Below are 23,905 nucleotides of genomic sequence, written 5' to 3'. Positions count from 1 at the left end.
ATACATTGTACAAATATGTTTTTTTAATTAATTTGGAATATTTAAATTCTATTAACAATGAATAAAAACACTTTTTTTTTTTCAAAGTTTGTTGTGGCTATGAATAATTTGACGACTTAGTATTCAATCCAAAAAATTACACTGCATTTACAATTTAAATAAATATTTAATATATATTTTTGACATTTTATTTCATATTATTTTAATACAATGTATTCATTATTAAATTAAAAAATATTTGACTGATTCATGTACGCAGGCTTAGTAGCCTCAACATTTGTTTTTTTTATTTTAAAATAAATTCAAATAAAATTTATAGAATGCATTTCAACACAAAAATGAATGAAGTACATACTGTATATTAATAAACTAAAAACAATTACAACCCCCCCTCAAAATTGAAACATTTACACGTTTGTCATCAAAGTTTTCAAAAGTACTCAAAATATTAAAAAGGTAATTATGTAACGTGGAAATGTGATTCTGATGATCAACTAGAACAAAGGTTTTAGAAAGGAGCCTTGCGGGACACCACATGATATATATATATATATATATATATATAAAAAATTAAATAATATATATTCACATAATTAAATGTATAATTCTGAGTAAAAATATAACATTCAAATATGAAATTATGTATGAATTACAACCTAAAATATTTTGAAATATTTAATATAAAAACTATTTTGAGCAGGTTTTTTTTGTACACTTGTTTAGAACAAGGGGTGTCACATTCATATTAACTCAGTAAAATCATGGTAAATATGCTTCTGACATGCTGCATTTATGTTTATGCTCTGTAACATGAACTCGGCATTGCAGCAAAGCATGAAGCAGGAAAAAAAAAAAAAAAGTCAATCCAATTCAGATTTTTTGTAATGTGCGTAATTATGCGAGCGAGCGTCCTCACATCTTCCACTGGACGTCGTAGCGCACGTCGCTGCTGTTGGCGGGCGGCATCCAGCGGAGGACGTTCTTGAAGTCCACCGAGTCGAACGCGACGTGCGAAGGAGGAGACGGCGTCACTGCGGACGCGACAGGAACAAAACGTCAGACTTCATCGCGCTCAGACCAAAACGCCGTTTCGACTCGTTTGTTTACCTGGCGTGGCGACGCAGGCGGACAAGTTGAGCAGCAGCTGCAGCAGCAGGCGGCCTCCAATCAGCTGGCGGTTCATTTTGCCGACTGTGTCAATGGAGCCGGCAGACTCCCGCATTTAACACGCAGCCACTTCCTCTTTGTTTTTTTTTGTTTTTTTAACTTATAGACCACGTCCTCTTACTGAAGTCCACACGTACAATCAATAAGCACTTTTTTCCCCCCCCCAACATGCCGGCACGTGCATGCTAAGTCAATACGACACATAAAAAGTCTTCACACCCCTGTTCAAGTGGAAGGTTTTTGTGGTTTGACCAAGATGAATCAAGTTCAAACTTCTTCCACCATTGAAAAGTCTTTTAGAGAGGGCAATTAAAAAAATAAACAACTGAGATGATGTGGTTGCATAAATATACACACCCTGTGCTAAAAGGGCAAGCGGATGAGATCAAAATGAACCAATCACATTCAGGCTCATGTTCAATGGGAATCAGGGTTAGGGTTCTAGTAGGCTTTCCCTGACATATTCGTGGTCACATTTGACAGCAAAAGTCACAGCCTGGTGGCATTACCAAAAAACAGGGACGGATGTGCCTCCAAAATAGGTTTAAAAAAAAACAAAAACATTCTCATGTTGTTGTGACTTTATGCTAAATGTTACATCATCAGCAAACACCAAAAGAGAAACTATAAAGATTTTATTGCTTTGTTTTTCTCATGACTGAATGGAAAAACGTTCCATCTTATGTAAGATAACGTTTTTTTTTGTTTTTTACTGTCTTTGCAGGGCTTCTCCAAGTCAGTTTTAAAGACACATGATACGTTTCCTAAAAAGTATCATTTCAAATATAACATATTCAAATATGAAATTAAATATTAACTACAACCCAAACATTTTGAAATATTTAATGATATGAAAACAGGATCAGTAAAATCATGGTAAATAACTTAAAAATAATTGATGTTTGATTTATGTCGGTCTACGGTTTTATTTTATATATATTTTTTTATTATTTTTACAAAGCATAACTTAAGGTTGTGTGCAATATAATGACATCCAGGGAAAATTTGTGTACAAGTTGCATTGCTCATCTAAGGATTGCTTGTGAAAATACACATTTAGATGTTTTGATTGTAGCCAGCTGATTAATTAACCTGGCAATTCTTTTTTTTTTTTTTTTTTTTTTTTTTTTAAATTAAAATAACTAAAAAAATTGTGGGCTGGATTTAAACCCTTTTGTTGGTCCTGATAGATTAGAACATGTTAAATAATACTTAAAAAAAAAAAAAAAACTTAAACCTTAACCTACCTTTTTTTTTTTAAAAAAAGAACTAGAATACCATTTTAAAAAATATACTTTATATATTTAATTATTTAAATTAGGAAAAATATTAAAAAAAAATATTTGTCAGTTTATACAATTATGAACACATTTTAATATGAAAAAGTAGAATTGAAATTTAATTACTGCATTGTTTTAAAAAATTATACCTATTTATACACAAAATACATTGACAATTAAAAAAAAAATAAAAATCTAAATTTTAGCATTTTTCCTTGAATTTTCTTAGTGAATATGCAACTAATATTTGAACATTAAATTTTCTAATGATATTTTTGAAAAATTGGGCCTATCAAGAAAGGATTAAATAAAACACACAAGTGAGGTCATTTCTGCGAAATCTTGACTTGGTGCAGATAGCAGGAATGCGATTCGAGTTACAGGAAGCGCGCGCGTCCCACTTCACTTCCACTCTGCAGGCGGCGTGCAAAAAGAGGAAGGCAAAGTTGCCGGCGGGCATCCGAGCAAACATGCGACGCGGCACAAAGAAACACTTTCAGTGCCACGTTTGGTTCCAGGGGGAAGATCCGAAATGTCAGCCGTCGGCGCACTTCTTCAGCTGCCGGCTCGACGGGCAACTTTTGGGGTTTTTTCTTTTTTTGCATTGTTCGTTTTGACAGATTGACGGCGTCGGGAATTTTTGTGACCACGGCACAAAACTGACTTCAGATCAGTGTGTCATTATGCAGCTTCAATTCAAATAATTTTATTTTATTTTTTAAATAGTATAGCTTGTAATGTTGTAAATTTTCAATATTATTACATATTAGACGTACTTTTTTTTATGAATATATGAGTACATATATCTTTATTATACATTTGAATTACATTTCTAATTATTCTTGTTTATATTCTGATACTATGTGCTTGTTATACATATATTACCATACTTTGTTACTGAGACATTATTTTCAAACATTTTAACTGGAATAAAGATTGTTTTGCCACATTTTAGTTTTCTCAAGCTTGCATGAGATAAATCTGACTCGGAATGCTAAGCTAATTGCTAATTACTGTACATTGGCTTCACACAAAATGCAAAACAAATGTTGGGAGTTTGCAATTTCAAAACGACAAGCAAAATTTGACTCATCTTCAAGATCGTTAACAGAAAGAATAAACTCTGATGAAGTGCAATAATAATAATAATAATAATAATAATGACTTGTACGTACTTTTCCCCCATATGCATATTTTTGTTCACAAATGATAAATGGATGGAGAATATCAATTGAATCTATTAAAATGTGTTTTTGTTGCAATCGTCCTCCTGTGCTGACAACACGTGGTCAAGTCTTCGAATCACCTTAAAGACTTGATTCAAAATAAAAATGGTACAAGATGGGAAAGGCAGAGAGGGCGTCGTCAAGCGATGCTGAATGACTGATTGGTTAAATCCATTGATTGAGTATTGGACGTGAAATTGTGAATACGCGCATCGCGCTCACAAAATGTCGTCTGCCATACAATTCCACAAACCTGACGAGAACATAAAAACCCACAAATTGTCATAGTATATCTCATATAAACCCGTTCAACAAGCACTTTTTTTTTTTTTTGGGCCTGATAGGCGAAAAAAATAATTATTCGTAAAAACAAATAAAACACTTTAAACACTCACAATTTCACAACAAGTAGTAAAGCAGCAATCCATTGTTGGCAATTAGTTCTAGTTTGCCTAATAAGGCAAACGGACGGCCCATGAAAGGCCACTGCCCCGAATAAAAAAATAAAAAATAAATGAGGAAAGGATTTCTGATTTGTTTTTAAGAGCGATTCTCGCTGTCCGAGTGCAAATGTCATCATCGTTAAATAGCACAACAGGGAAGTGGACGACCATGATGGCCGTAGCTAGTGTGAGTCAAGTCAGGTGTGTGTGTGTGTGTGTGAGTGTGTGGGAGTGTGTAGGGTGGTGCTTAAGTTGGGTGCCACAGGCCCCCACAAGTGCAAAAATCAATTCTTAGACTTAGCAAGAATCACCAAATCGTGGTTCACATTGTTGCTTTCCGTGCATCCTGGTGAGGAATCAGTCAATCGCGCCTTGCGACCGGCGAGCCACTTTCAAGCAAACGGCCGCTACGCTGCCGCGTCTCAAACATGATGCTCGTGCGATCATGTTGAACCCAAAAGGTAAGCGGAGCTGCGTCGACTTGTGTTGGATTAGCGGCGCATGATTTTGGTCAGTGGAGTTGCCGGAATGGCGACGAGGCCAAGAGTGACATACGCACAGCGTGAAATATTTTTTTAAATATAAAAATATATCATATAAAAATGTTAAATGTGTCAATTCGAAAACTGAAAGAAAATGGCAAACAATATATGACGTTTATGAAAGGAACTAATGTGAGCTAGCAAATGTACAAGCACCTTCCGTAACGTGTCAGTCTGAGCGAGTTTCGACCGGCAACATAGTCGCCAGCAATGTCGCTTTAGTCCATCCCACTCGTCTTCTACTCCTCTTTAGGCCTGTATGACAGCTAATCGAGTAAATGCTACGTCATACATTAACAAGTAACCCTTTCCCAATTGAGGCAAGGCAAACAGTCGATGCTTTTCATTTAAAATGCAGGGAAGAGCCACCGATTCGCCTCCTCGCAGATCGTTGCACAGAACGTGACAACTGTTTGTTGCGTCCAAACGCACTACACTCTTTTGTAAGGTTAGCAAACTTTTGGCTGATGGCCGACAGACAGTTAACTCTTTTACTGCCACACGTTAGCAAAAAGACAAAAAACAAAACAAAGGCTTTGATCATTCACATCATCCTTGAAAAAAAGTTCGATTTCGTCATGTTTCATTGGAATTTCATACAGCCCATGAAAAAAGATGCAATGCTGCCATCTGCTGGCCATAGTTAGTGAGTGTTTGATTCTACAACCTATTGACCAGGCAGCACTGCACTTAGATGTTGCACTGCCCATTGATTTAAAAAATAAAAAAAATAAAAAAATAACAGTTGACGTCATTTAACGTTTACGACGGCATATATCGTGATTTTACGAATCGTTATTAAACGTTTTTGGCAGTCAAAGAGTTCAGTGCGCGACGAACAAAAATACAAACAAAAAACAAAAGCAGTCAAAAATCAAACGCATCACAGTCAAACAAAAACAAACAAACCCACATCTAATGGGAAAGTAGTAATCAGTATTTCGAAGAGGCGTGAAGTAACTTGGAGGTCAAGACGAGCTTGAAATGATATTTACGAGTTTGGGATCACAGTTGGGTGTGGAATTTCTCGGCTAGTGATTGTCCGGATTGTGGCATGCAGCCTTCCTGCAGTAGTGCCAAAAAGTGGTCGTGCCCAAGTTGCCGCTAGCTTTAAAATACAAGCACAGATCATTGAAGGTTCAAGTTCAATTCGTTTGCATTTAAGAAGTTTGTCTTTAAACTAGGGATGTCCCGATCACACTTTTTGTGACATGGTTTGGATCAAAACCCCCACGAATATTGTCAGCTTCTTTTGAGGAGATTTGAGCAGTGTTGACCTATTAATGCTAAAAATAGATGCTATGCTAAGGTGCAAATATGAAAATGCGCTTTTGGAAGAGTCCAACCTTCAGTCACGGTAGCCCTCAACGTCCTCGCCCTGCGACAGGCTGACGACGACGCGGCGTTTCTCGTACCCGTGACTGTCCTCGTCGCCTTCCGTGTCCTCGTCTGCGTCCATGTGCTCGCCTCCCATGTACGCCTGCTGCTCTTCCTCCTCCACCTCATCATCCTCGCCGGACGGCTCTGGCTCATCCGACGGTTGCGACTCGCCGGGTGACGCGGATTCGTCCACCACCATCAGCGGCGCGGACGAGTCGGACGTCGTCACGGACGCCACGGCCGTCTCAACGACGCCATCGAAGCGCTGTGAGGCGCACGCATAAAAATGGGTCAAAGGTCATAAAAAGGCACCAAACGTGAAAAAGCAAGTACCAGAGCGCCTGGCAGCTCGGACGAGGCGTTGGTCTTTTTCCGGAAGAGCATGAAGAAGATGGCGGCGATTACAACGAGGACCAACACTGACACCACCGCAATGATCACAAGGCGCTCTGCATCAAAACACAAAAATGCAAGTTTGGGATGTCGAAATTCAATTACAATTATTACACTCTACAATTAAAAAAAACAAAACAAAACAGCACAATCATAACAAAAGATTGATACTTCATAACAAAAGATTGATATTTTTTGAGCTGTTTAAATGCATACAGTTGCACCTTTTTTCAATTTTAAAATAACCAATTTAATAAATTTTGTTTCACCCAAAATAATTTTCTTAATGTTTTTTTTTTCAAAAAAAAACAACAACAACAACATTTTCTTGTTTTTGCCAACATACACAAATAAATAAATAAAGATTATAAATATATATATATAATTATAAATCCTGTTTGGTCTATATGGTACTTACATTAGTGTTTGTATTTTTTTTCAATTGGGCTTTATTATTTTAAATGTGTAAACATTTTGTTTTGTACCAAAAAACTAAAGTCCCACTTGCACCAGATGTACTCCAACTTCAAGTTTTTGCCAACATAAATATATTATTATAAATACATATAATAAATTCTGCTTGATCCAAAATGAACTTACATAATTATAGTGTTTCTATTTTTTTAATTGGTCTTAATATTTGTAAATCCTTAAACATTTTCTTGTTTTGTACCAAAAAAGAAATAATTGTGATTATTATTTTTCCCCATAATCGAGCAGCCCTATTGCAAGTGACCACTTGATCTCTACTCACTGGACTGACATGAGGCCCATCTATTCTCAAAGTCAACTTTATTTTATTTTATAAAGCACTTTAAAACAAGCATTGCTGTATACAAAGTGCTTTTCAGAAATGGCTCATCGGAGAAAGATAATTAAAATAAGAACAAAACAAACCATTGTCAGTAAGTTTCAAGTTGAATAAAAGAGCCCCGACGTGATGATGTGAACGGCACTCAACTGGTTCCCTGCACGGGCCGAGCGCAGTAATCCTGCGTGCCGTGAACGCTGATCCTCTCCAACTCCCCGTTGATGACGGCGCAGTGCTCCTGCCGGCCGGCGTCCACGGGCAGCTTGCGCTCGCACACGTCCTCCGTACAGCGCAGGGAGTGGAACTGCTCCTGCGGAGGAGTGAGGCAGGTTGGAAGGAGAGGTGGCCACAGGGGGGCGCCAGATACAACAATTAAGACGGGCACCCCCTGCAGAGGAGACACCCTCATAATATTTACGCCAGTTCAACATAACCATGTCAATCACTAAACGCCAGAAAAAGTTTGAGAAAAAAAATTGAGGAAAAAGTAACTTTTTCTTGGGAAAAACACAAAAGTCCTTATCTTATGAGAGTAAAGTCTTATTTTTCCAAGATGAATTCAAAGTTTAACAGCGGGAGAAAATTAAAAAGTGCCATATTATCAAAACATTTATATTGTGCTGCAATTTCCTTTAGATACAACAAGATGGTGCAAAAGGACCACTTTTAATCTAAATGAAGCGCAACTGGCTTCAACTGTTCCTTCATACTAAGATGCCAAAGTAATATATATATTTAAAAATAAAATGTAAATTGTAAAATCCCAAACCACAAACATGCCCAAGTGCGTTTTAGCAACTTCATTATTTTTCCTGTACAATTAACACCTTCAAAAAGTATTTTTTTCTACTTGCTGTTAATGTTTTATGTTATGTTTGTTTTGTTGTGTTTCTGTAAAGCGATTTGTGACAGCTAAGGTGGTTTGAAAGCGCAATATAAATAAAGATGACTTGACTTGACGTCGACTGATGATGACATCACTCACCTGTGCTGAGGAAGTAGGTAACGGCCAATCATGGCTCACCTGTAAGAAAACTTAGCCATGATTGGCTGTTACCTACTTCCTCAGCACAGGTGAGTGATGTCATCATCAGTCGACAGCAAGTAGAAAAAATACTTTTAAAAAGTATTCATCGTACATGAAAAATAATGAAGTTACCACATTAATTATAGACAAAATATTCACTTTTTACTGCTGAAAATGTCTCAATGAGTCAAGTATCCCTTTAAATGAGTTACTTGAAGGTATACCTTTTTTAATATATTTTTGAAATTTAATGATACAATATATGGGACTTATCTACGGGCAATTATTTGTCAGACTTTGAAGCTGTGCCTTTCGGACCCCTCAAGTTTGAGAGCCGCTTATGAAGCGCTACCTTGTCGAGGATGACGTCATACTTGAAGAGGGGCAGAGGCTTGTCGAGCCGCTCGTGTCTTCGGTTCCTCTTGCCCACGGAGTCAAACGCAGGCTGGTACGCGAGCCACGGATGCTGGAAGCTGATCAGGACCGAGTCGTCGTCCTGCTTCAACATGGTCACAGGCGGGAGGTCCAAAGAACCTGAACAAACGCAGGAAGCGCTCCTTGATTTTACCGGGAATTTATTACCGGGAAGTACGACGACATCCTGCTCTTGTTGGACTACTTTTACTGAGTATATTCCAAGTGCTGTTGTTGTTGGTTTCAAGTTTCTCCCAGCAACTCTCACGCAGGTGTTTGTATCACCTGCTGCTCTTTGGTTGACACGAAACCTGAACAAGGAGACGTTTATGATCTCACATTTCTGAGCGGCAGCAGAGTTCATGTAGTAGCTGAAGGAGCTGCTATCGGCCGCCTCCGACTTCTCCTCTCCAAGGACGGCCGTCACCTGCAGGAAGTAGTCCTCCATCCGGTTCGACAGGAAGGACACATCCGCCTGCATGTCAGGTGGGTCCACCCACACTGGACTCAAGTCACTGTGGAAGGCCAGCGCGACATCTGATCACTTTGCAGGACGATGTCAGCAGCACGACGGAAAACGCAAATCACGTTTTCCTGCTCAAAGAACGGAAGACACAAACCCCGGCGAGTCGGACCGCTTGTAGACGTCCACCCGGAACCGCAGTCCCGGCGGCGGGTTGTCGTAGCGCCACTCCACCTTGTTGACCAGGTTGCCGCAGTGCAGGGTCACATCGCTTGGGGGCGCCACTGAGGAGATACACATTTTGGATACTCTTGATTAGGGCAGCTCAGCGAATGCATTGTCAGCACTACGGCTGAAGGTGTTTGAAAAAAAAATAATGCAATCGCGATTATTTTTTTCCATGTTTTTAATGTGCACAAGCACTCGACTCGGTTCACAAGCTTCATCTGACCATTAGTGTGGATTTTAAACATAGAAGGGCCAAAACATGCCTTATGGAAAATAAACTGCACTAGAAAAACTAACCACCAGAGGGTGCTACAACTAACTGCACAAATGGAAAATCAACCTCACTTAGTTTATTATTAACAGGTGCTGCTTTTAATTAATACTGTGACATGACAACGACAATATTGTGGCAGTTTTAATATCGCGATATCACAATATTGCCGTTATCATTACATCCCTCATGAACAATATCCGATTTATTGTACATAAATGTTTTTGTTTTCCAGGTTTATGCTCAAGATAGAATAAAGGCAAATAAACCATGAATTAACATGAAATAAAGTTTAATCTACTTCCAGAATTGTTAACCATTTACCATTCACTTTGTGAATGGTCATGGTTAGTCATTTATTTATTTTGAATTTTGGCAGTTTTGTTTCTCCATAATTTACAGGATGTGTTCACACAGAAGCAGCATGATCACTTTTTTTTTTTTTTGGCACACCAACACCACCCTGTCCCATTAACAAAAACAACGCGAGCGATTTCTTTTTGTTATCCGCAAGTCTCAACATGACGAGGCAAGTCACGGCACAGACCGCGCTGATGCGGTTAACACGCAAAAAAAAAAATAAATCTGTTCAACCGCAGCGTTCAATTTCACTTCCTGCGACACCGCCGTCGCCGTTTGAGACGTCAGTGATGTGGCTTGACTTTGTCGCGATGATTCACGTGGGAGCTCGGCAAAAACACGCTGAGGCGGCGTCTGCTTCTGAAACAGGAAGAGGAATGCGCTCAAGGACAGCGGGCCTGAAGGCCTGTGCTCAAGTCGACGGTGGGAACGAGACGCTTCCCAAAAAAGAAAGTATAGTTTTCCCATTTTTCCCTGGGGAAGCCCCGGATGCACGTTTATGACAATTCATTGAGTGTGTTGAACTTTAGGGGAATACTACGATGCATCTGAAATGATAATGAAAGTGTTTTTGTACTACTACATGTTTTTTTTACAATTTGTTGAGGCTTGGTCTGTAACAGCCACCAATAGTTGAGGCCGGGTTGATTGTAATACAAAGTAAATTTATGTGATCACATTCTTTGGATTGCCAAGAATGTGAAAATAACTCACAATGGCATTTTTTTTGTGTGTTTGTTTTATTTGACTGCTTTGTTTATGCTCAATTTGTCATCAATTGTTTGTTGTAAGATGGGGGGAGTTAAATGATGTCTTAAATGTCCATGTCACAAAGAATTATGAGCCAAACTTGTCAGCGTCACAAAGAAATAGGCTGAGAGGTCTCAGGGAGAACCACCAGTTGTCTCAGAGACTGTCTCACGACGAGTCCAGAATATTCAAATATGAAATATTGACTGCTTTTGTATTTGCAATTATTTTCACGTTCATCATTCCGACCTTTGAATTTTTAGCTACAGAAAGAAGAAACAAAGCTGAAGCTTAACTCTTGATTTTTTTTTCATCAGCGCCCGTGGAAAGCAGAATGAGGTAATAATTCTTACTTTTGTTTTTGAGAAGGATGTTTGCAACGGTATTTCGTCCTGTTGTTAAGAATGTTGACCGAGTTGCATGTTGACAATAACTTTTGTTATTGTTATATTGTGCTGAGCAGCCAGGACATAAATGCCCATACCACATTCCCATTGTACATCAAGTTCCATTTCCTGTTCTGTAGTTTACAATTGCCGGTACATACAAAAAAAGAACTATAATGTGTTCAGCAGGAAAGGAGGCCACCACAGTTACAATAAGTTCCATTTGCTGTGTTAAGATTATCATCACACTTTAATTAAAATCGCATTTTGCAGCAGGATGCTAGTTTGAATGGAGACAGATTTGGGGTGTTGTATCTGTATTGTGAATTTGAGGTTTTTGGTTGAGTAACGTTGAAAATTGCCAAGGGGAAGTTAAGTGTTTATTCACACTGCAGCGTTTCAACTCAAGGTCTACCAACGTGACACAATAAAATATGACGCATTACCATGACTGTGCTAGTTGTTTAGAATGGCACGTAATTATTATAAATTGTCGACAAGGCTCAAATTGTCGCCAAAGGGCGAACCATTAACCATTTATAATCGCAGCAGGGTAGTAATTATAACGTTAAGTTATGCCAAACTACGACACTAACACAATTTTCAGAACGAAAATGCATTAACGCCCACAAATTGATCCACTAACGCACAATTCGAATAAAATTAACTCTACTGTTGTTAAATGACTGCACACGAACCTCATTCACAGTAGCTAATCCATTTCCAGCTGGACATGTCGGTCTACAGAATTCCCATTTCATGACATATAGGCACGTCAACATTACGAGAATTAGCCGCGTCCCAAAATATCGCACTGACAGGTTAGCTAAACGATTTACCGTAAGCCGATGTGTTCCCCAGAATGAAGAAAATCACGAGAAGACGGTTCAAACACGTCCACTCCATGGCCGTTTCGTCGTCGCAGGCCACCTGAGATCCAATGACGACGTTTGTGAATGTGCTATCGAAGCTAAAGCTAACAACAGTCAAGCCATGGAACTGCTGCAAACACTCAACAGCGACGTCTGACCCAACCCGCCGTCGACTCCTTTTGGAAAGCAACTTCCGGTTTATGCCCAGCGTCCGCGTGACGCCATCAAGTGCCGACCGTGTCTATTTTTTTTAAATAAACAAAAAAATCATAAACAAGGAGCGTACAGAGTCAACATAGCCAGTAGAAAAACGACTTTATTACAATGTTGTACATTCATTACAAATGTAAGGTTTGTTGTTAAAAAATAAATAAATAAATAAAAATCGAGACGTCTCACCAACTCAACTTACATTTTTTGCACTACTGATTTTAAAAGATAGTTTAAAAAAATAAATAGATATATAATTGAGAAATACATTTTGACTAGTAAATATTCCTTGTAACACGATCGTGTTATGGAGACTTTTAACAAAAATGCACACAAATTCATTAGAAATACAATCTAAAGTTAATATACCCAGTAAGTACTATACCATTATGATTAGTAAGTGGTTGTTCTTTTTCCTAGGCAGATATAGAGATGAATAACGCAAATTATAAATAAAAATCATTACATGTCCTGTACATTTAAAAAAACAAAAGATTTTTATTTTTGTTAGTAATACTAATAACTAAATTACCTGTGTATTTAAATAGAATGTCCAGTTTTCATTTATTTTTCATTCATCAGTACTAGTTTATTGTTGTCATTGTTAAGCATATTGAATCATGTTATGAGTATATGTAGGCTTAATTATTGCAATTAAATAGCCGATTATTAAATCTCACTATAATATTAAAAATACAATATTGAAAGAAACTTTCAATTAGTGTGTGCTGCCAGGTTACACATGAGAATCAGTTCTCAATTGCCTTACCTGGACAACTTAAGGTTAAATAAAAGTTTGTTTGTTTTTTTAAAATGTGTTGCATTGCTTGAAGCATTGTGGAAGCATTTTTTTCGCAACAAGAAAAATGCTCACTAACAAAAGATTTTGACAGATTTGTGACCAATATTTGGAGAGTAATTCAAGCTCATGAAAAGACGAGCAAAAACAAATCTATTGTGAATCAGGACTATCAAACTTCTCATATCACTATCAAACTAAATCCTCGCAGGATGATGTCTTCGCACCACACCAAAAGTGCAAGACGCACATGATCTGGGCGTGCCTAATGAATTGGTGAGCGCAGCAGCAGCAGCAAGCAGCAGCAGTGCATACTCCAGCTTCCTTTGCGGGAAACTTCTTCCCACATCCTGACGTCAAGCCAACATGTGATCTTTTTCTTCCCGTGCTGCTTCGCACCCCGACGCAGTCACACAGCAGCTCTTCAGAGGTGAGTTACACGCTACAATACTACTATAAGAATTATGAAGTATGTTTCTGTACGTCTGTGTGTGTACGTGGAATGAGAATCAACTATGAGACTGTGTATACTCGTCATTGCATTCCTCTATGTGTGTTATGTAATATTTTTATGCTGATAGACCCGTCACATTGAAAGAATTCAGCTGCTGTGGATGCTGGCTGCACTTTTGCCTCTTCATTCCAGTAAACATACAGTAGACTTTATATAACTCTGACCCGTTAAGGCGGTTCTGGAGGTACACGGGCTTTCCGGAGTCAAAAATCCAGATCCAAGACTTGTGGGCCAGAGAGGGAGAAAATCTAAAATGGTAAACATGTTCCACTTGTGGGTTCTCGTTAGTGTTGTTCCGATACCGATACTGGTATCGGCAGAGGTGCCGATACTGCATTAAAACAGTGCTATCGGTATCGGTGAGTACTCACAAGTAACAATATCCAAATATCACGATACGATATTATCACGATATGAAGCTCACAATACGATAATTATCACGATATTGTGGGGAGGTTGGCGATATTGAAAAAAGGTCACAATATTGTAAAAAAAAAGAGCTCATACTAAAAAAAAAAAAAAAAAAAGCACAATATTGTGCTTTTGTACATAACAGCAATACATATAAACTACCTTCAATCTCCAATAACGCTTAATCCCCTTCATCTGACAATTAGTGTATTTTAAACATTGAAGGGCCAAAACATGCCTAATGAAAATTAAACTGCACTAAAAAAAACTAGCCACCAGAGGGTATTGTTGACTGCACAAATGGAAATCAACTTGACTTTTTTTTTTTTTTTCAGATGTGTAGCTTTTAAATATCGTGAACATGACGACGACGATATTGTGGCAGTTTTAATATCATGATATAAAAAGACACCACTGCGCTGCTGGGTTTTGTTTACAACCACACAAACTGTATTTAGCCACGTCAGTGAGACAGCGACATCTTGCAGGCTGTAATTTGTTTCATTGTGACTTGACGGCAACAAGCGACGTCAACGACGACAACCATAAACATCAGCCGAGTCCCCAAAAAGCACTTTCAAGTCCAAGGGAAGACAAAATTTTGTAGATGGCAGAAGGTTAAAAGTGTTAAAGAGGACACGGGAAGTGGATTTTCGAGAAGATATCGTGTTCTGGTTCGAGTTCATCCAAGGCCAGAGATGGAATGCAGTGGTCAAGTGTGCCTGCGCGCGTTTGCCAAAATGGATGCGGCAAAGCAGCCAAAGCAGGAAATGTAATCTTTTTTACAAAGACTCTGAACTGGACTTCCCCCCAGAACGCAGCCGAGAGCCAGCTGTAATTATCTTTAACGTCTACTAGTTCAATGCGGGGTGACAAGCGGAAGAGTATTTGCTACTACAGTGTACGCTCAAGAAGAAGAAATGAAAAATAAACTTTTCTCAGGTAAACAAAACTGTATTTGCTGTATCATCCCAAAAAAAAACAGCTTGAAACGCCAAAGAAAACCAAAAGGAAATCTTATTTCGTACTTAGATCAACCTGTGATTCAAATTGATATAGAGTACGCCAGATATTTTTATTATTTCAAGAAAAAAAAGCAGCCTTCCTCAAGTAAATATGTTTACTATTAATTACGGTGTTTTGTTCACTCTACCCCCAATGTATTAGTTCACCCCCAAAATGTAATTTTTAAATAATCCACTAAAAACTCCATTTGATATTAAAAGTCAAGACATGTCAATTAAAAAAAAAAAAAGCTTTCAAAATTTTGCATTTTTTGCCACAATCGTGTGTTTTTATATCAATATGTATGCCTATATATATTGAACTAAAAATACCATGCAGTAGTTAGGGATGCTTAACCTGTCATGTAAAATCACACATCTGATCAATTTTTTAATAATAATAAAAAAAAATGCAGCAAAAAGAAATGAGCTTGCAGTTTTCAAAATTATTAAATTTTGCAACAAAATATATGTATGTATATTAGTATATTGCTGTAAAAACACCAAGTGAAAAAATATAATGCATAAGCTATCATGCAAAAATCTTTATATAATCTTTACTCTAAAACATAAAACGAGCTTTCCCCACAAGTGAACATGTTGGTTTTCTATAGACTACTTTTTTGCAGGATGTGTTTTTTTTTTTGGCGCAATATCCTAAAACTCAATTATGTGCGCACTGTGTAAATAATTGGCCAAAAAGTCTCATATTTTGCCTTAAATCTAAAAATGTTCTGGCATATTTTGATATAAAAAGTTATTCCCTCCAATCCATCCATTTTCTGAACCGCTTGTTCCTCACAAGGGTTGCAGGGGGGTTGCTGGAGCCTATCCCAGCTGGCTATGGGCAGCAGGCGGGATACACCCTCAACTGGTTGCCAGCCAATCACAGATAAAAACTTATTCAAAGTATAAAATGTTTTTTAAAAAAAAATGTAGACAGTAAACACGCTACCAAAATTGTCAACCATGCTGCAGTAAAAATTGAATATTTTTTGACAAGTAGCAAAATGAATAGAATGCATTCAGTGGAAGCGAATCGCAGCCTCCGTATATTTCCCATTCTATTGTTTTTTTTTTTCCCAAATTGTTGAAGTTGATGAGGTCAGCAGGTGTTGACGCACGTTTCTGCCTGCCGTCTTCTCGAAAAGCGAGACGGCGTACACACTAGTCAGTGGCGCAGGACCTGATTGAGTCCAGATGTCTCCAGATGGTCTCAAGTCGTTGGCAACGAAGCCTTTTCATGACTGAGACGCGCTCACGCATGCGCTAAGAATCCGCGGGACAAAAACGCCAATTACTGGAAAACCTTTGCTACGATCACAATGTCAGTCGAAACATTAGGAACACTCGCACTCGGGCTCATCACATATTGAGGATTGTGAGTTTTTTTTTTTTTTTTTTTTTTGTCTTCTTCAAAGCAGCCTGAGTGAGGTCACGGCAAAGTCATTAATTTGATTTGTTTGTCGACGGAAACATTGACACATCACACGCATAAACAGACGGACGCACGCGCGACCATTTGAGGAGGAGTTTGATCAGCGCAGTTTTAGAATGCGCTCAAAAAATATTGACAAATAATCCAAATATGGCAACAACCTGCCTCCATTGAACTTAAATTTACTTTATTTATTTATTTATTTAATTTTTTTTGGTGAGCTATTGTTCTGCACAGGAAAGCCTTTTTCCAAAATGGAAAGTTTTGTAACATAGGGGTGGGAACCTCACGATATGATGCCATATGCGATACCACAATTAGCGATATATTGCTCAGGTAATAAATCCACGATGATCTACGATAATCATAAAATAATAATAATAATAATAATAATAATAATAAATACCAATAAATAATCAGAAAAATAAATAAATAATAAATTAATAAAAAATAATTCACAATATAGTAAAATCTAAATAAGTATAATATAAATACATAATATAATATATAGGGGTGTTAAAAAAAAAATCGATTCGGCGATATATCGCGATACTACATCGCGCGATTCTCGAATTTTTAGGATTCACACCTTGAGCATGGAAGAATGTTATATGAACGGAACATTAAGCCTTAATATTTTATTTTAATGCTGTTCAAACATGAAACAGATTACAACCTCTATAAGACTGAAATTTCAGATAAATAAATAATACATTTTCATATAAATCTTACACTCTACAAGCTTACTGATAGTATTTTCTAAATATGAATGAAAAAAAATCGCAACAATCGACTTATAAATTCGTATCGGGATTAATCGGTATCGAATCGAATCGTGACCTGTGAATCGTGATACGAATCGAATCGTCAGGTACTAGGCAATTCACACCCCTAATAATATATAAATACATATAATATATATAAAAATATAAATAATAATTAAAAGCTAGCTAGCTGGTGTGACGTATAGTTTTATAGCTAGCTAGCTAGCTAGTAACGAGCTTCAGCTGGCTACTAGTGGATCTTAACACGTTGCGGAGCTAGCTGGTGTGGCGTATAGTTTTGTTATTCAATGTGTTAATAATTAAAATAATAATATGAAGAAGAACTAATCCGATGAGTCTTCTTCCCCTGAAGACTTGCGTCCATTTCCCCGCCACTCTTATGAGGCGCTAATTGCTATAATTGCTCAATATTTCAAGAACAATGGAGCCGTTATTTGTGGCTGTAGATCAACTACAAATATCGCAATACTTGCGTAGGTGTGGCGATAATCTATCAGGAGACAAAGTATCACAATTTATCGCAATATCGATATATCGTCGCACTCCTAACGTAACACCCAACAAATTATTCTTAAAAGGGGAACTAAAAAAAATAAAAATATTTGCAACAATATGTGCCTCTAATCTAAGCACAACAATCTGCTTAATAATTGCGTTGGTGGAATAAGAATTCGTTCATATCAGGGTGCAGACATTTTGGCCTTATACCGCCCTCTGCTGTCGACAGAAAGTACCTTCGGGCTCACGCTGTGTAAAATGTAAATCATATGACCAAAACAGGTGATCCGTGACATTCGCAATGCGAGCCCGACGGTACATTCACCTCATTTTCAGTGCACATCAGAGGGAAGTACAGGACAAAATGGCCGCCCCGTGAGATGAATGAAACCGTGTGGATTAATCTGCATCGTTAATCGGAACAGCGTGCTCGCTATGGTCCAAATTGATCCATCCTGACTTTCGTGTGTTTCTACGCAAACATCTTTTCATGTTCGCCGCATACTTGCTGCAGCTGGTCTTGTCACTGCGAACACAATTTCAAAGCTTAGTCATACACTTTCATTTTTTCCCCCCCAACTTCTTGTGCCATCTGTTGTCATTAGTTTGAGACATGGTAGAAAAATCTTGCTTTCAACAAAAGTTGCTACCAGTAGTCAGGAGAAGTGAGGACGAGATCGCACACGGGAGTGGATCATCGGTCTATCTCGAGCATCAGATGCTAGCCAAAGTAGCGTCCTATTTCCGAGGTTGTAATTCTGTTGTTGTTTTTTTGATTGACAGTCAGACAATCTTTCACAATTTATAAACATGGCAAATTTGCCAGTGTCAACTCATTTGCTCCCAAAAACGTATAAATACGTTCTATTTTAAACATTACCATGCTCCCAAAGACGCATTTGTACGTTTTTTTTTAAATGTTTTTTTTTTATTAATGCTAGTGTATACAGAAGGCTTTGATGCAGCCTCTGAACTGAAGAGAATGATTGCAGCAATGGTTGCTATTACAAAAACGACCAGTAGGTGGCAGCAGAGTATAAGAGATCAACCAGGGCCATTTTGCAAAAGGTTCTTTTCCACACTGTTTTAAAAAGATTTGTGAATAATGATGAAACTTAGCAATAATTTTCCTGATGAAAGAAGAGACTCATTTTTCTTCTGGTTCCATGTTTTTAACACACAATATTCTGTGGCCTTGCACCAAAATCAGTCAAAATCCATGAAAACAGTTGGGATCGAAGGGGGTTGCTTCAGTGAAAATGGCTGCAAGTGAACAAGTTAATAACATTCTTCCCTGTGCTGACATTTTGTCTTCCACCTCTTGTTCCAGGCAACGCGAGCGTAGCGGGTCAAGATGGTCGCCGAGCGCCGCCGTCCCCGTTAGGCGATGGCCTCCCCGGCGCCCCTCCTGTGCATCCTGCTGTGGGCGTCGGTGGCGCCCCAGCGCTCGGACGTGCGCCTGGCGTACGTGACGCACGACAGCGTCTTCTACTACTCGTGCGGCCAGGAGCCGCCGGCGTGCAGCGAGGCGTCGCTTGACGCCTGCTGCTGCAGGGACGTGACGCTGCCGTCCCTGCGGCGCCCCCCGGCGGCACCCTACCCCTCGCCCGTCCTCCACATGAAGCGCCTGACCGTGTGGTACACGTCGCCCCGGAACGCCGCCCGCCTGCTCAACAATTCGGCGGTGAGCCACCTCACCCTGATGGACTGCGGCGGCGGCGGCGGCGAGGACAGCGGCCCGCCCCCATTTGAGGGACACTTTGCGGTGCAGCACCTGGAGCAGCTGAGCGTCATCGATTTCCCGCAAACGCCCCGAACGAAGATGGAGTCCGAGAGCGACAACGAGCTCCTTTTCGACGCCGACAGGTGGCGGTGGCGGGCCGCGGCGCAGGTGCAGGACATCTTCCTGGGCCGGGAGTTGGGGGCGGAGTTCCACGAGCAGGCCCGGCTGGGGGTCATCCACGGGTCGGTGCTGCGGGGCGACGGCGGCGCCGCCGGCGTCAAGGTGTACACGGTGCAGACGCAGATCGACGCCGACGGCACCATGCCCTTCCCGGACCTGCAACTGCCCAAACTGCCGGAAACGTCCGTCATCTACGTCAGCTTCGTGTACAGGAGGGAGAAGCGCGAGGAATAACCAGCGGGGGCCGATCGATTAATCGGCAGAAATAGTCTGATTTTTGCCAGTTGTTATTTGCACACAATTTACCCAAAAATGACATATACATATATATATATATATATATATATATATATATATATATATATATATATATATATATATATATATATATATATATATATATATATATGATTTGATGCCTTTAAGAGGCGGGGCCTGCCGGAGAGGGGTGTGATGTCAGTCTCTTGAGTGTGTGAGTGTGAGCAGTGGCCGACAGCAGCTCGTGCATGAGTGTGTGCTCATTATGTTGATGTATTTTACTGTTTTTCTGACGTTCAATAAATTGCTGAAAAGTGCATTGGCACCTGTGGCTCTCCTTTCCCATATATGAGGTTATGAGTGTTAAGCGTACCGTATTACCACCAACAAATGCACCGGTACACTGTACCGTAGACATGTCCCCCCTAGTTACAATTTCACTGATTAATATTTATACCAAGAAAAAAAAATGGAAAATTGACTTGTTGTAAAAACAACGCAAGTAAAATAAAACACATATGTAACAATGTTTTTGTTTTAATAAATAATTTAAGATGAAACCAAAAATAGCTGTATTATTACAATAAAAGTATTGTACATAAACCTTTTTTTTTTTTTAACTTCGTTTACAAATAACCTTTTGAGTCATTAACCAACAAGAAGCAGCAGGGGGCAGCAGATACAAGCAGTTTCAAGCAGGCCGGAACACAACAAAAGGGCAGCAAGTGTGCCTCAACAGTGCTCAGGTTGAGGATTCGGATCTCGGCTTTCATTATCGTTAGCACGCATATCAGCTTGAATGAGGACTAAATATTGTTTTTAAAACAGATTTTTATTGTAGTTTTTTTTTATTTTATTTTTTTAACTTTTTAGTCAGCATGAAACTCTCCACTGTTTTAGAGATGTATGACGTTTACAGTTTTATTGTTTTATTTTGTGATTCATTTTTACTTAATCTTCAGCACTTTGATGGTTGTTTTAAAGTGCCATGGTGCTCTATGAATAAAGTTGAGTCAGGCTCAAAAGTCAACAATGTCTAATCAATAACTTCATTTGAGGAGCAACTTTCTACCGTCATTTTGAGGAGCCATTTTGTTTTTTTTCAGGTTAATCCCAGATATTTGAAGAAAGGGTTTTCATTCAACAATTTTTATTGCATTGTCCTGAAACATTTTCAGTGGGGGAATTTCAAACACAAATATAAAAATTCAGTATAATGTTAGCATTTCTAAACTGGTTCTATTGTCTTTTTAGCAAAACTAAAGATTTATTGTAATTGTGAAGACCCCAAAAGTCAAAACTCAGAACTTTACTGTGAAAACGGACAAATAACATTACAGCACTGATATTTAAAAAATTTGATACGTTATTTTTATTAATCTAAGGCCACTCCTCCTGGCTGATGTACGTAATTGATTTACGGTTTCGGCGCTGTTAGCTATGTAGCATAGTCAATAAGACACCTATTATATTGCCTGCTATTTTGCTGTTCAAGGTTCTCCACTTTGATTTCTACGATCACACAAGCACTTCATTTTTGGTATTTCACAATTTAAAAATAGTTTAGTCTTTCCTTGACATCCCTTCCTGAAAATGCTATTTTTCAGAAGACTAGCTTATTCGCTGTCACGGAGGCGATGATTACTGACTTAGAATCGACTCCCCAACGTGTTAAGATCCACTAGTAACCAGCTGAAGCTCGTTACTAGCTAGCTAGCTATAAAACTATACGCCAGTATAGTATAGCTAGCTAGCTGGTGTGGCGTATAGTTTTATAGCTAGCTAGCTAGCTAGTAACGAGCTTCAGCTGGCTACTAGTGGATCTTAACACGTTGCGGAGCTAGCTGGTGTGGCGTATAGTTTTGTTATTCAATGTGTTTCGACAAGGCGCAAAATGCTAATTTAGCCTCGCAAAAAAGCGACGCTAAAGCGCTTATTCGGAGCCTTGACTGACCGGCAACCAGGTGTGTCATTTTCAAGACGACACACCTGCTTGTACAAGTACATTAGCATGACAAACCGCCTGTTGATGGCGCACCTGACGCAATTGCGTACGCGCGCAAGTTGACTTTATTAGCGCTCATTACGGGCCCGGCTGTAAAACGGGCCCAGATTTGCCCCCCCCGACTCGCGCCCACTAAAAACGTGTTTATCATCAGACGTTATTGTTCGGCCGCCTCCTTGCGGGCGACGCGGCCATGTTGCTCTTTTGAAAAGGGCAAATCAGCCATAATTCAGTTTATAAAACGGCGGCGAGAGCGAGGAGGGGGAGGAGGAGGAGGGGAGAGAAATGCCTGCATGAATATTCACGAGGGCCTCAACTGCCGCGGCCGGTGATTCATTAGGCATATGTAAATATCACTCACTTTAATTGCCCCGAAACCGACTCAACATAATGTTACCATTAGCAAATTATTACTTATTTGCGATACTAAACGCTGCGCGGAGACCAAGCCATTGCAATTACAGTGACTTTTACTCACTGACAACCAACTGGCACTACATTTCTATGTGTGTGTGTGTGCGCGTTTGTGCGCGTACACCCCACCTTTACAGTAGAGGACATTTGTCTTTGCGGGGACATTTTGGCCAGATAAAATTCTAGCATAAAAATGAGTTCATATTCCCCATTAAACTGTCTGCGCATGAATGTGTGTTCTTGTCTTTCTATCAACATACGCACATTTGACAGTCTATCTTTACTGAGGAGATTTTTCGGACTTAAATTTCTTTTTAATGGTTAACATAAGATAAATATGTAAATGTGCCCATTTAACAGAAGTGTAGGCTATGTGTGTATGTATATTTTTTTACTGTCTTGTCAATTTTTAACGTTTTACCTTAAGTATATTTGTCAAGAAAAATACTAATGTGTGTCCTTTTAGTAGGAATGTTCGACGTTGCCGAGAAAAAATGTTAACATGATCTTGTTTTTATATCAATGTTGTTATGTTGTCAATTGTTTTGTATATCAACTCTTGACATTCCACCTTTATAGTGGGGGCATTTGTGTGGCTACAATGCTAGCATGTTAGCATGAGTTTGTTTTCCTTATTTGTGCTAACATTTTGGCTGGCTCAAATGTAGCATGCTAGTTAGTAGGAATGTTTGTAGTTGTCGAGGAAAAATGTTAACGTGATCTTGTTTTAATATCAATGTTGTTCTGTTGTCAATTGTTTTTATATCAACTTTATATCAACTCGACATTCCGCCTTTATTGTATTTGTCTGGCTACAATGCTAGCATGTTAGCATGAGTTCGTTTTCCTTATTTGTGCTAACATTTTGGCTGGCTCAAATACTAGCATGTTAGTAGGAATGTTAGTTGCCGAGAAAAAACGTTAACATGAGTGTGTTCTTGTTTTTATATCAATGTTTTTATGCTGTCAATTGTTTTTATATCAACTCTTGACATTCCGCCTTCATAGTGGGGACATTTGTGTGGCTACAATGCTAGCATGTTAGCATGAGTTCATTTTCCTTATTTGTGCTAACATTTTGGCTAGGCTCAAATGCTAGCATGTTAGTTAGTAGGAATATTCTTCATTGCTGAGAAAAATGTTAAAATGGTGTGTTCTTGTTTTTATATCAATGTTGTCAATTGTTTTTATATCAACTCTTGACATTGTGCTAACATTTTGGCTGGCTCAAATGCTAGCATGTTAGCATCAGCTCATTTTCTCTTATTTAGACTGTGTGCCTATTCTCGTCTTTATTCGTTTTGGGGCATAACCCTTGACATAAGGAAGATTAACATGAGAAAAAAAAAAAAAAAAGCTGTCATGAGCTCATTTTGTGCCCGGACAATTAATTTGTGTGACACATGTGGACTTTTAAGTGTGTATTCACGGAGGACAAACACACATTGCACATAAAAATTGCTTCTGTCATCCAAAAATGATGTTGACTGTCATTTATCTTTTTTTTTTTCCCCTCCCACACAGCAAATTGTTTAGTCTTGTTTTTGCCGCAAACTTGCCTGTTTTAATTGGCGTTTTCGTAAACGTCTGAAGAAAGTCATTAGGAAACCAAACAAATCACCACGAAATGACGGGCGACGAAATTAGCATCAT

The 23,905-nt window shown here is 38.8% G+C and overlaps 3 protein-coding genes across 4 annotated transcripts in view; 1 reads left to right on the top strand and 2 right to left on the bottom strand.

Moving 5' to 3' along the window:
- The window catches only part of il22ra2 (interleukin 22 receptor, alpha 2), a 5,656-nt gene extending 1,054 nt beyond the window's left edge, over nt 1-4,602 (bottom strand). Inside the window, exons 1-2 of the mRNA XM_077494807.1 lie at nt 1,108-4,602; nt 917-1,031 (exon numbers count right to left, since the gene is read on the bottom strand). Of these exons, the coding sequence (XP_077350933.1) occupies nt 917-1,031; nt 1,108-1,222 (230 nt within the window). The 5' untranslated portion in view covers nt 1,223-4,602. The remainder of the gene's footprint in view (nt 1-916; nt 1,032-1,107) is intronic.
- Nucleotides 4,603-4,753: 151 nt separating this feature from the next.
- LOC144000966 (interferon gamma receptor 1-like) lies at nt 4,754-12,211 on the bottom strand. The gene is made up of 7 exons (XM_077494804.1): nt 11,981-12,211; nt 9,304-9,430; nt 9,023-9,198; nt 8,622-8,803; nt 7,393-7,552; nt 6,372-6,487; nt 4,754-6,303 (listed from the first exon to the last, which is right to left on the bottom strand). The coding sequence occupies exons 1-7, from the start codon at nt 12,045-12,047 to the stop codon at nt 6,007-6,009; spliced, it is 1,125 nt and encodes a 374-aa protein (XP_077350930.1). The 5' UTR covers nt 12,048-12,211; the 3' UTR covers nt 4,754-6,006.
- Nucleotides 10,308-19,932, top strand: LOC144000967 (uncharacterized). Of its 2 annotated transcripts, XM_077494805.1 has the most exons (3): nt 10,343-11,094; nt 13,234-13,452; nt 19,003-19,932. In XM_077494805.1, exon 3 carries the CDS (start codon nt 19,060-19,062, stop codon nt 19,807-19,809), a length of 750 nt encoding a protein of 249 aa, XP_077350931.1. In that variant the 5' UTR covers nt 10,343-11,094; nt 13,234-13,452; nt 19,003-19,059; the 3' UTR covers nt 19,810-19,932. The 2 variants fall into 2 exon arrangements, 1 of the variants encoding a protein (XP_077350931.1); XR_013278346.1 differs by lacking the exons at nt 13,234-13,452; nt 19,003-19,932 and adding an exon at nt 12,003-12,400 and having other exon boundaries at nt 10,308-11,094.
- Nucleotides 19,933-23,905: the final 3,973 nt, after the last annotated feature.

Source organism: Festucalex cinctus, chromosome 14, assembly GCF_051991245.1.
Source record: "Festucalex cinctus isolate MCC-2025b chromosome 14, RoL_Fcin_1.0, whole genome shotgun sequence".
In the NCBI taxonomy this organism is placed as follows: domain Eukaryota; kingdom Metazoa; phylum Chordata; class Actinopteri; order Syngnathiformes; family Syngnathidae; genus Festucalex; species Festucalex cinctus.
This window is presented reverse-complemented; position numbering and strand designations above follow the sequence as displayed.

Excerpts from the sequence above, each read along its gene's own strand:
- LOC144000966 (XM_077494804.1), bottom strand. The coding sequence starts at position 12,047 with ATGGAGTGGACGTGTTTGAACCGTCTTCTCGTGATTTTCTTCATTCTG. Across the intron at positions 8,804-9,022 it reads CTCTGCTGCCGCTCAGAAAT|GTTCTTTGGACCTCCCGCCT; the intron begins GTGAGATCATAA and ends GCGTTTGTTCAG. Across the intron at positions 6,488-7,392 it reads TCGGCCCGTGCAGGGAACCA|AGCGCCTTGTGATCATTGCG; the intron begins GTTGAGTGCCGT and ends GTTTTGATGCAG.
- LOC144000967 (XM_077494805.1), top strand. The coding sequence starts at position 19,060 with ATGGCCTCCCCGGCGCCCCTCCTGTGCATCCTGCTGTGGGCGTCGGTG.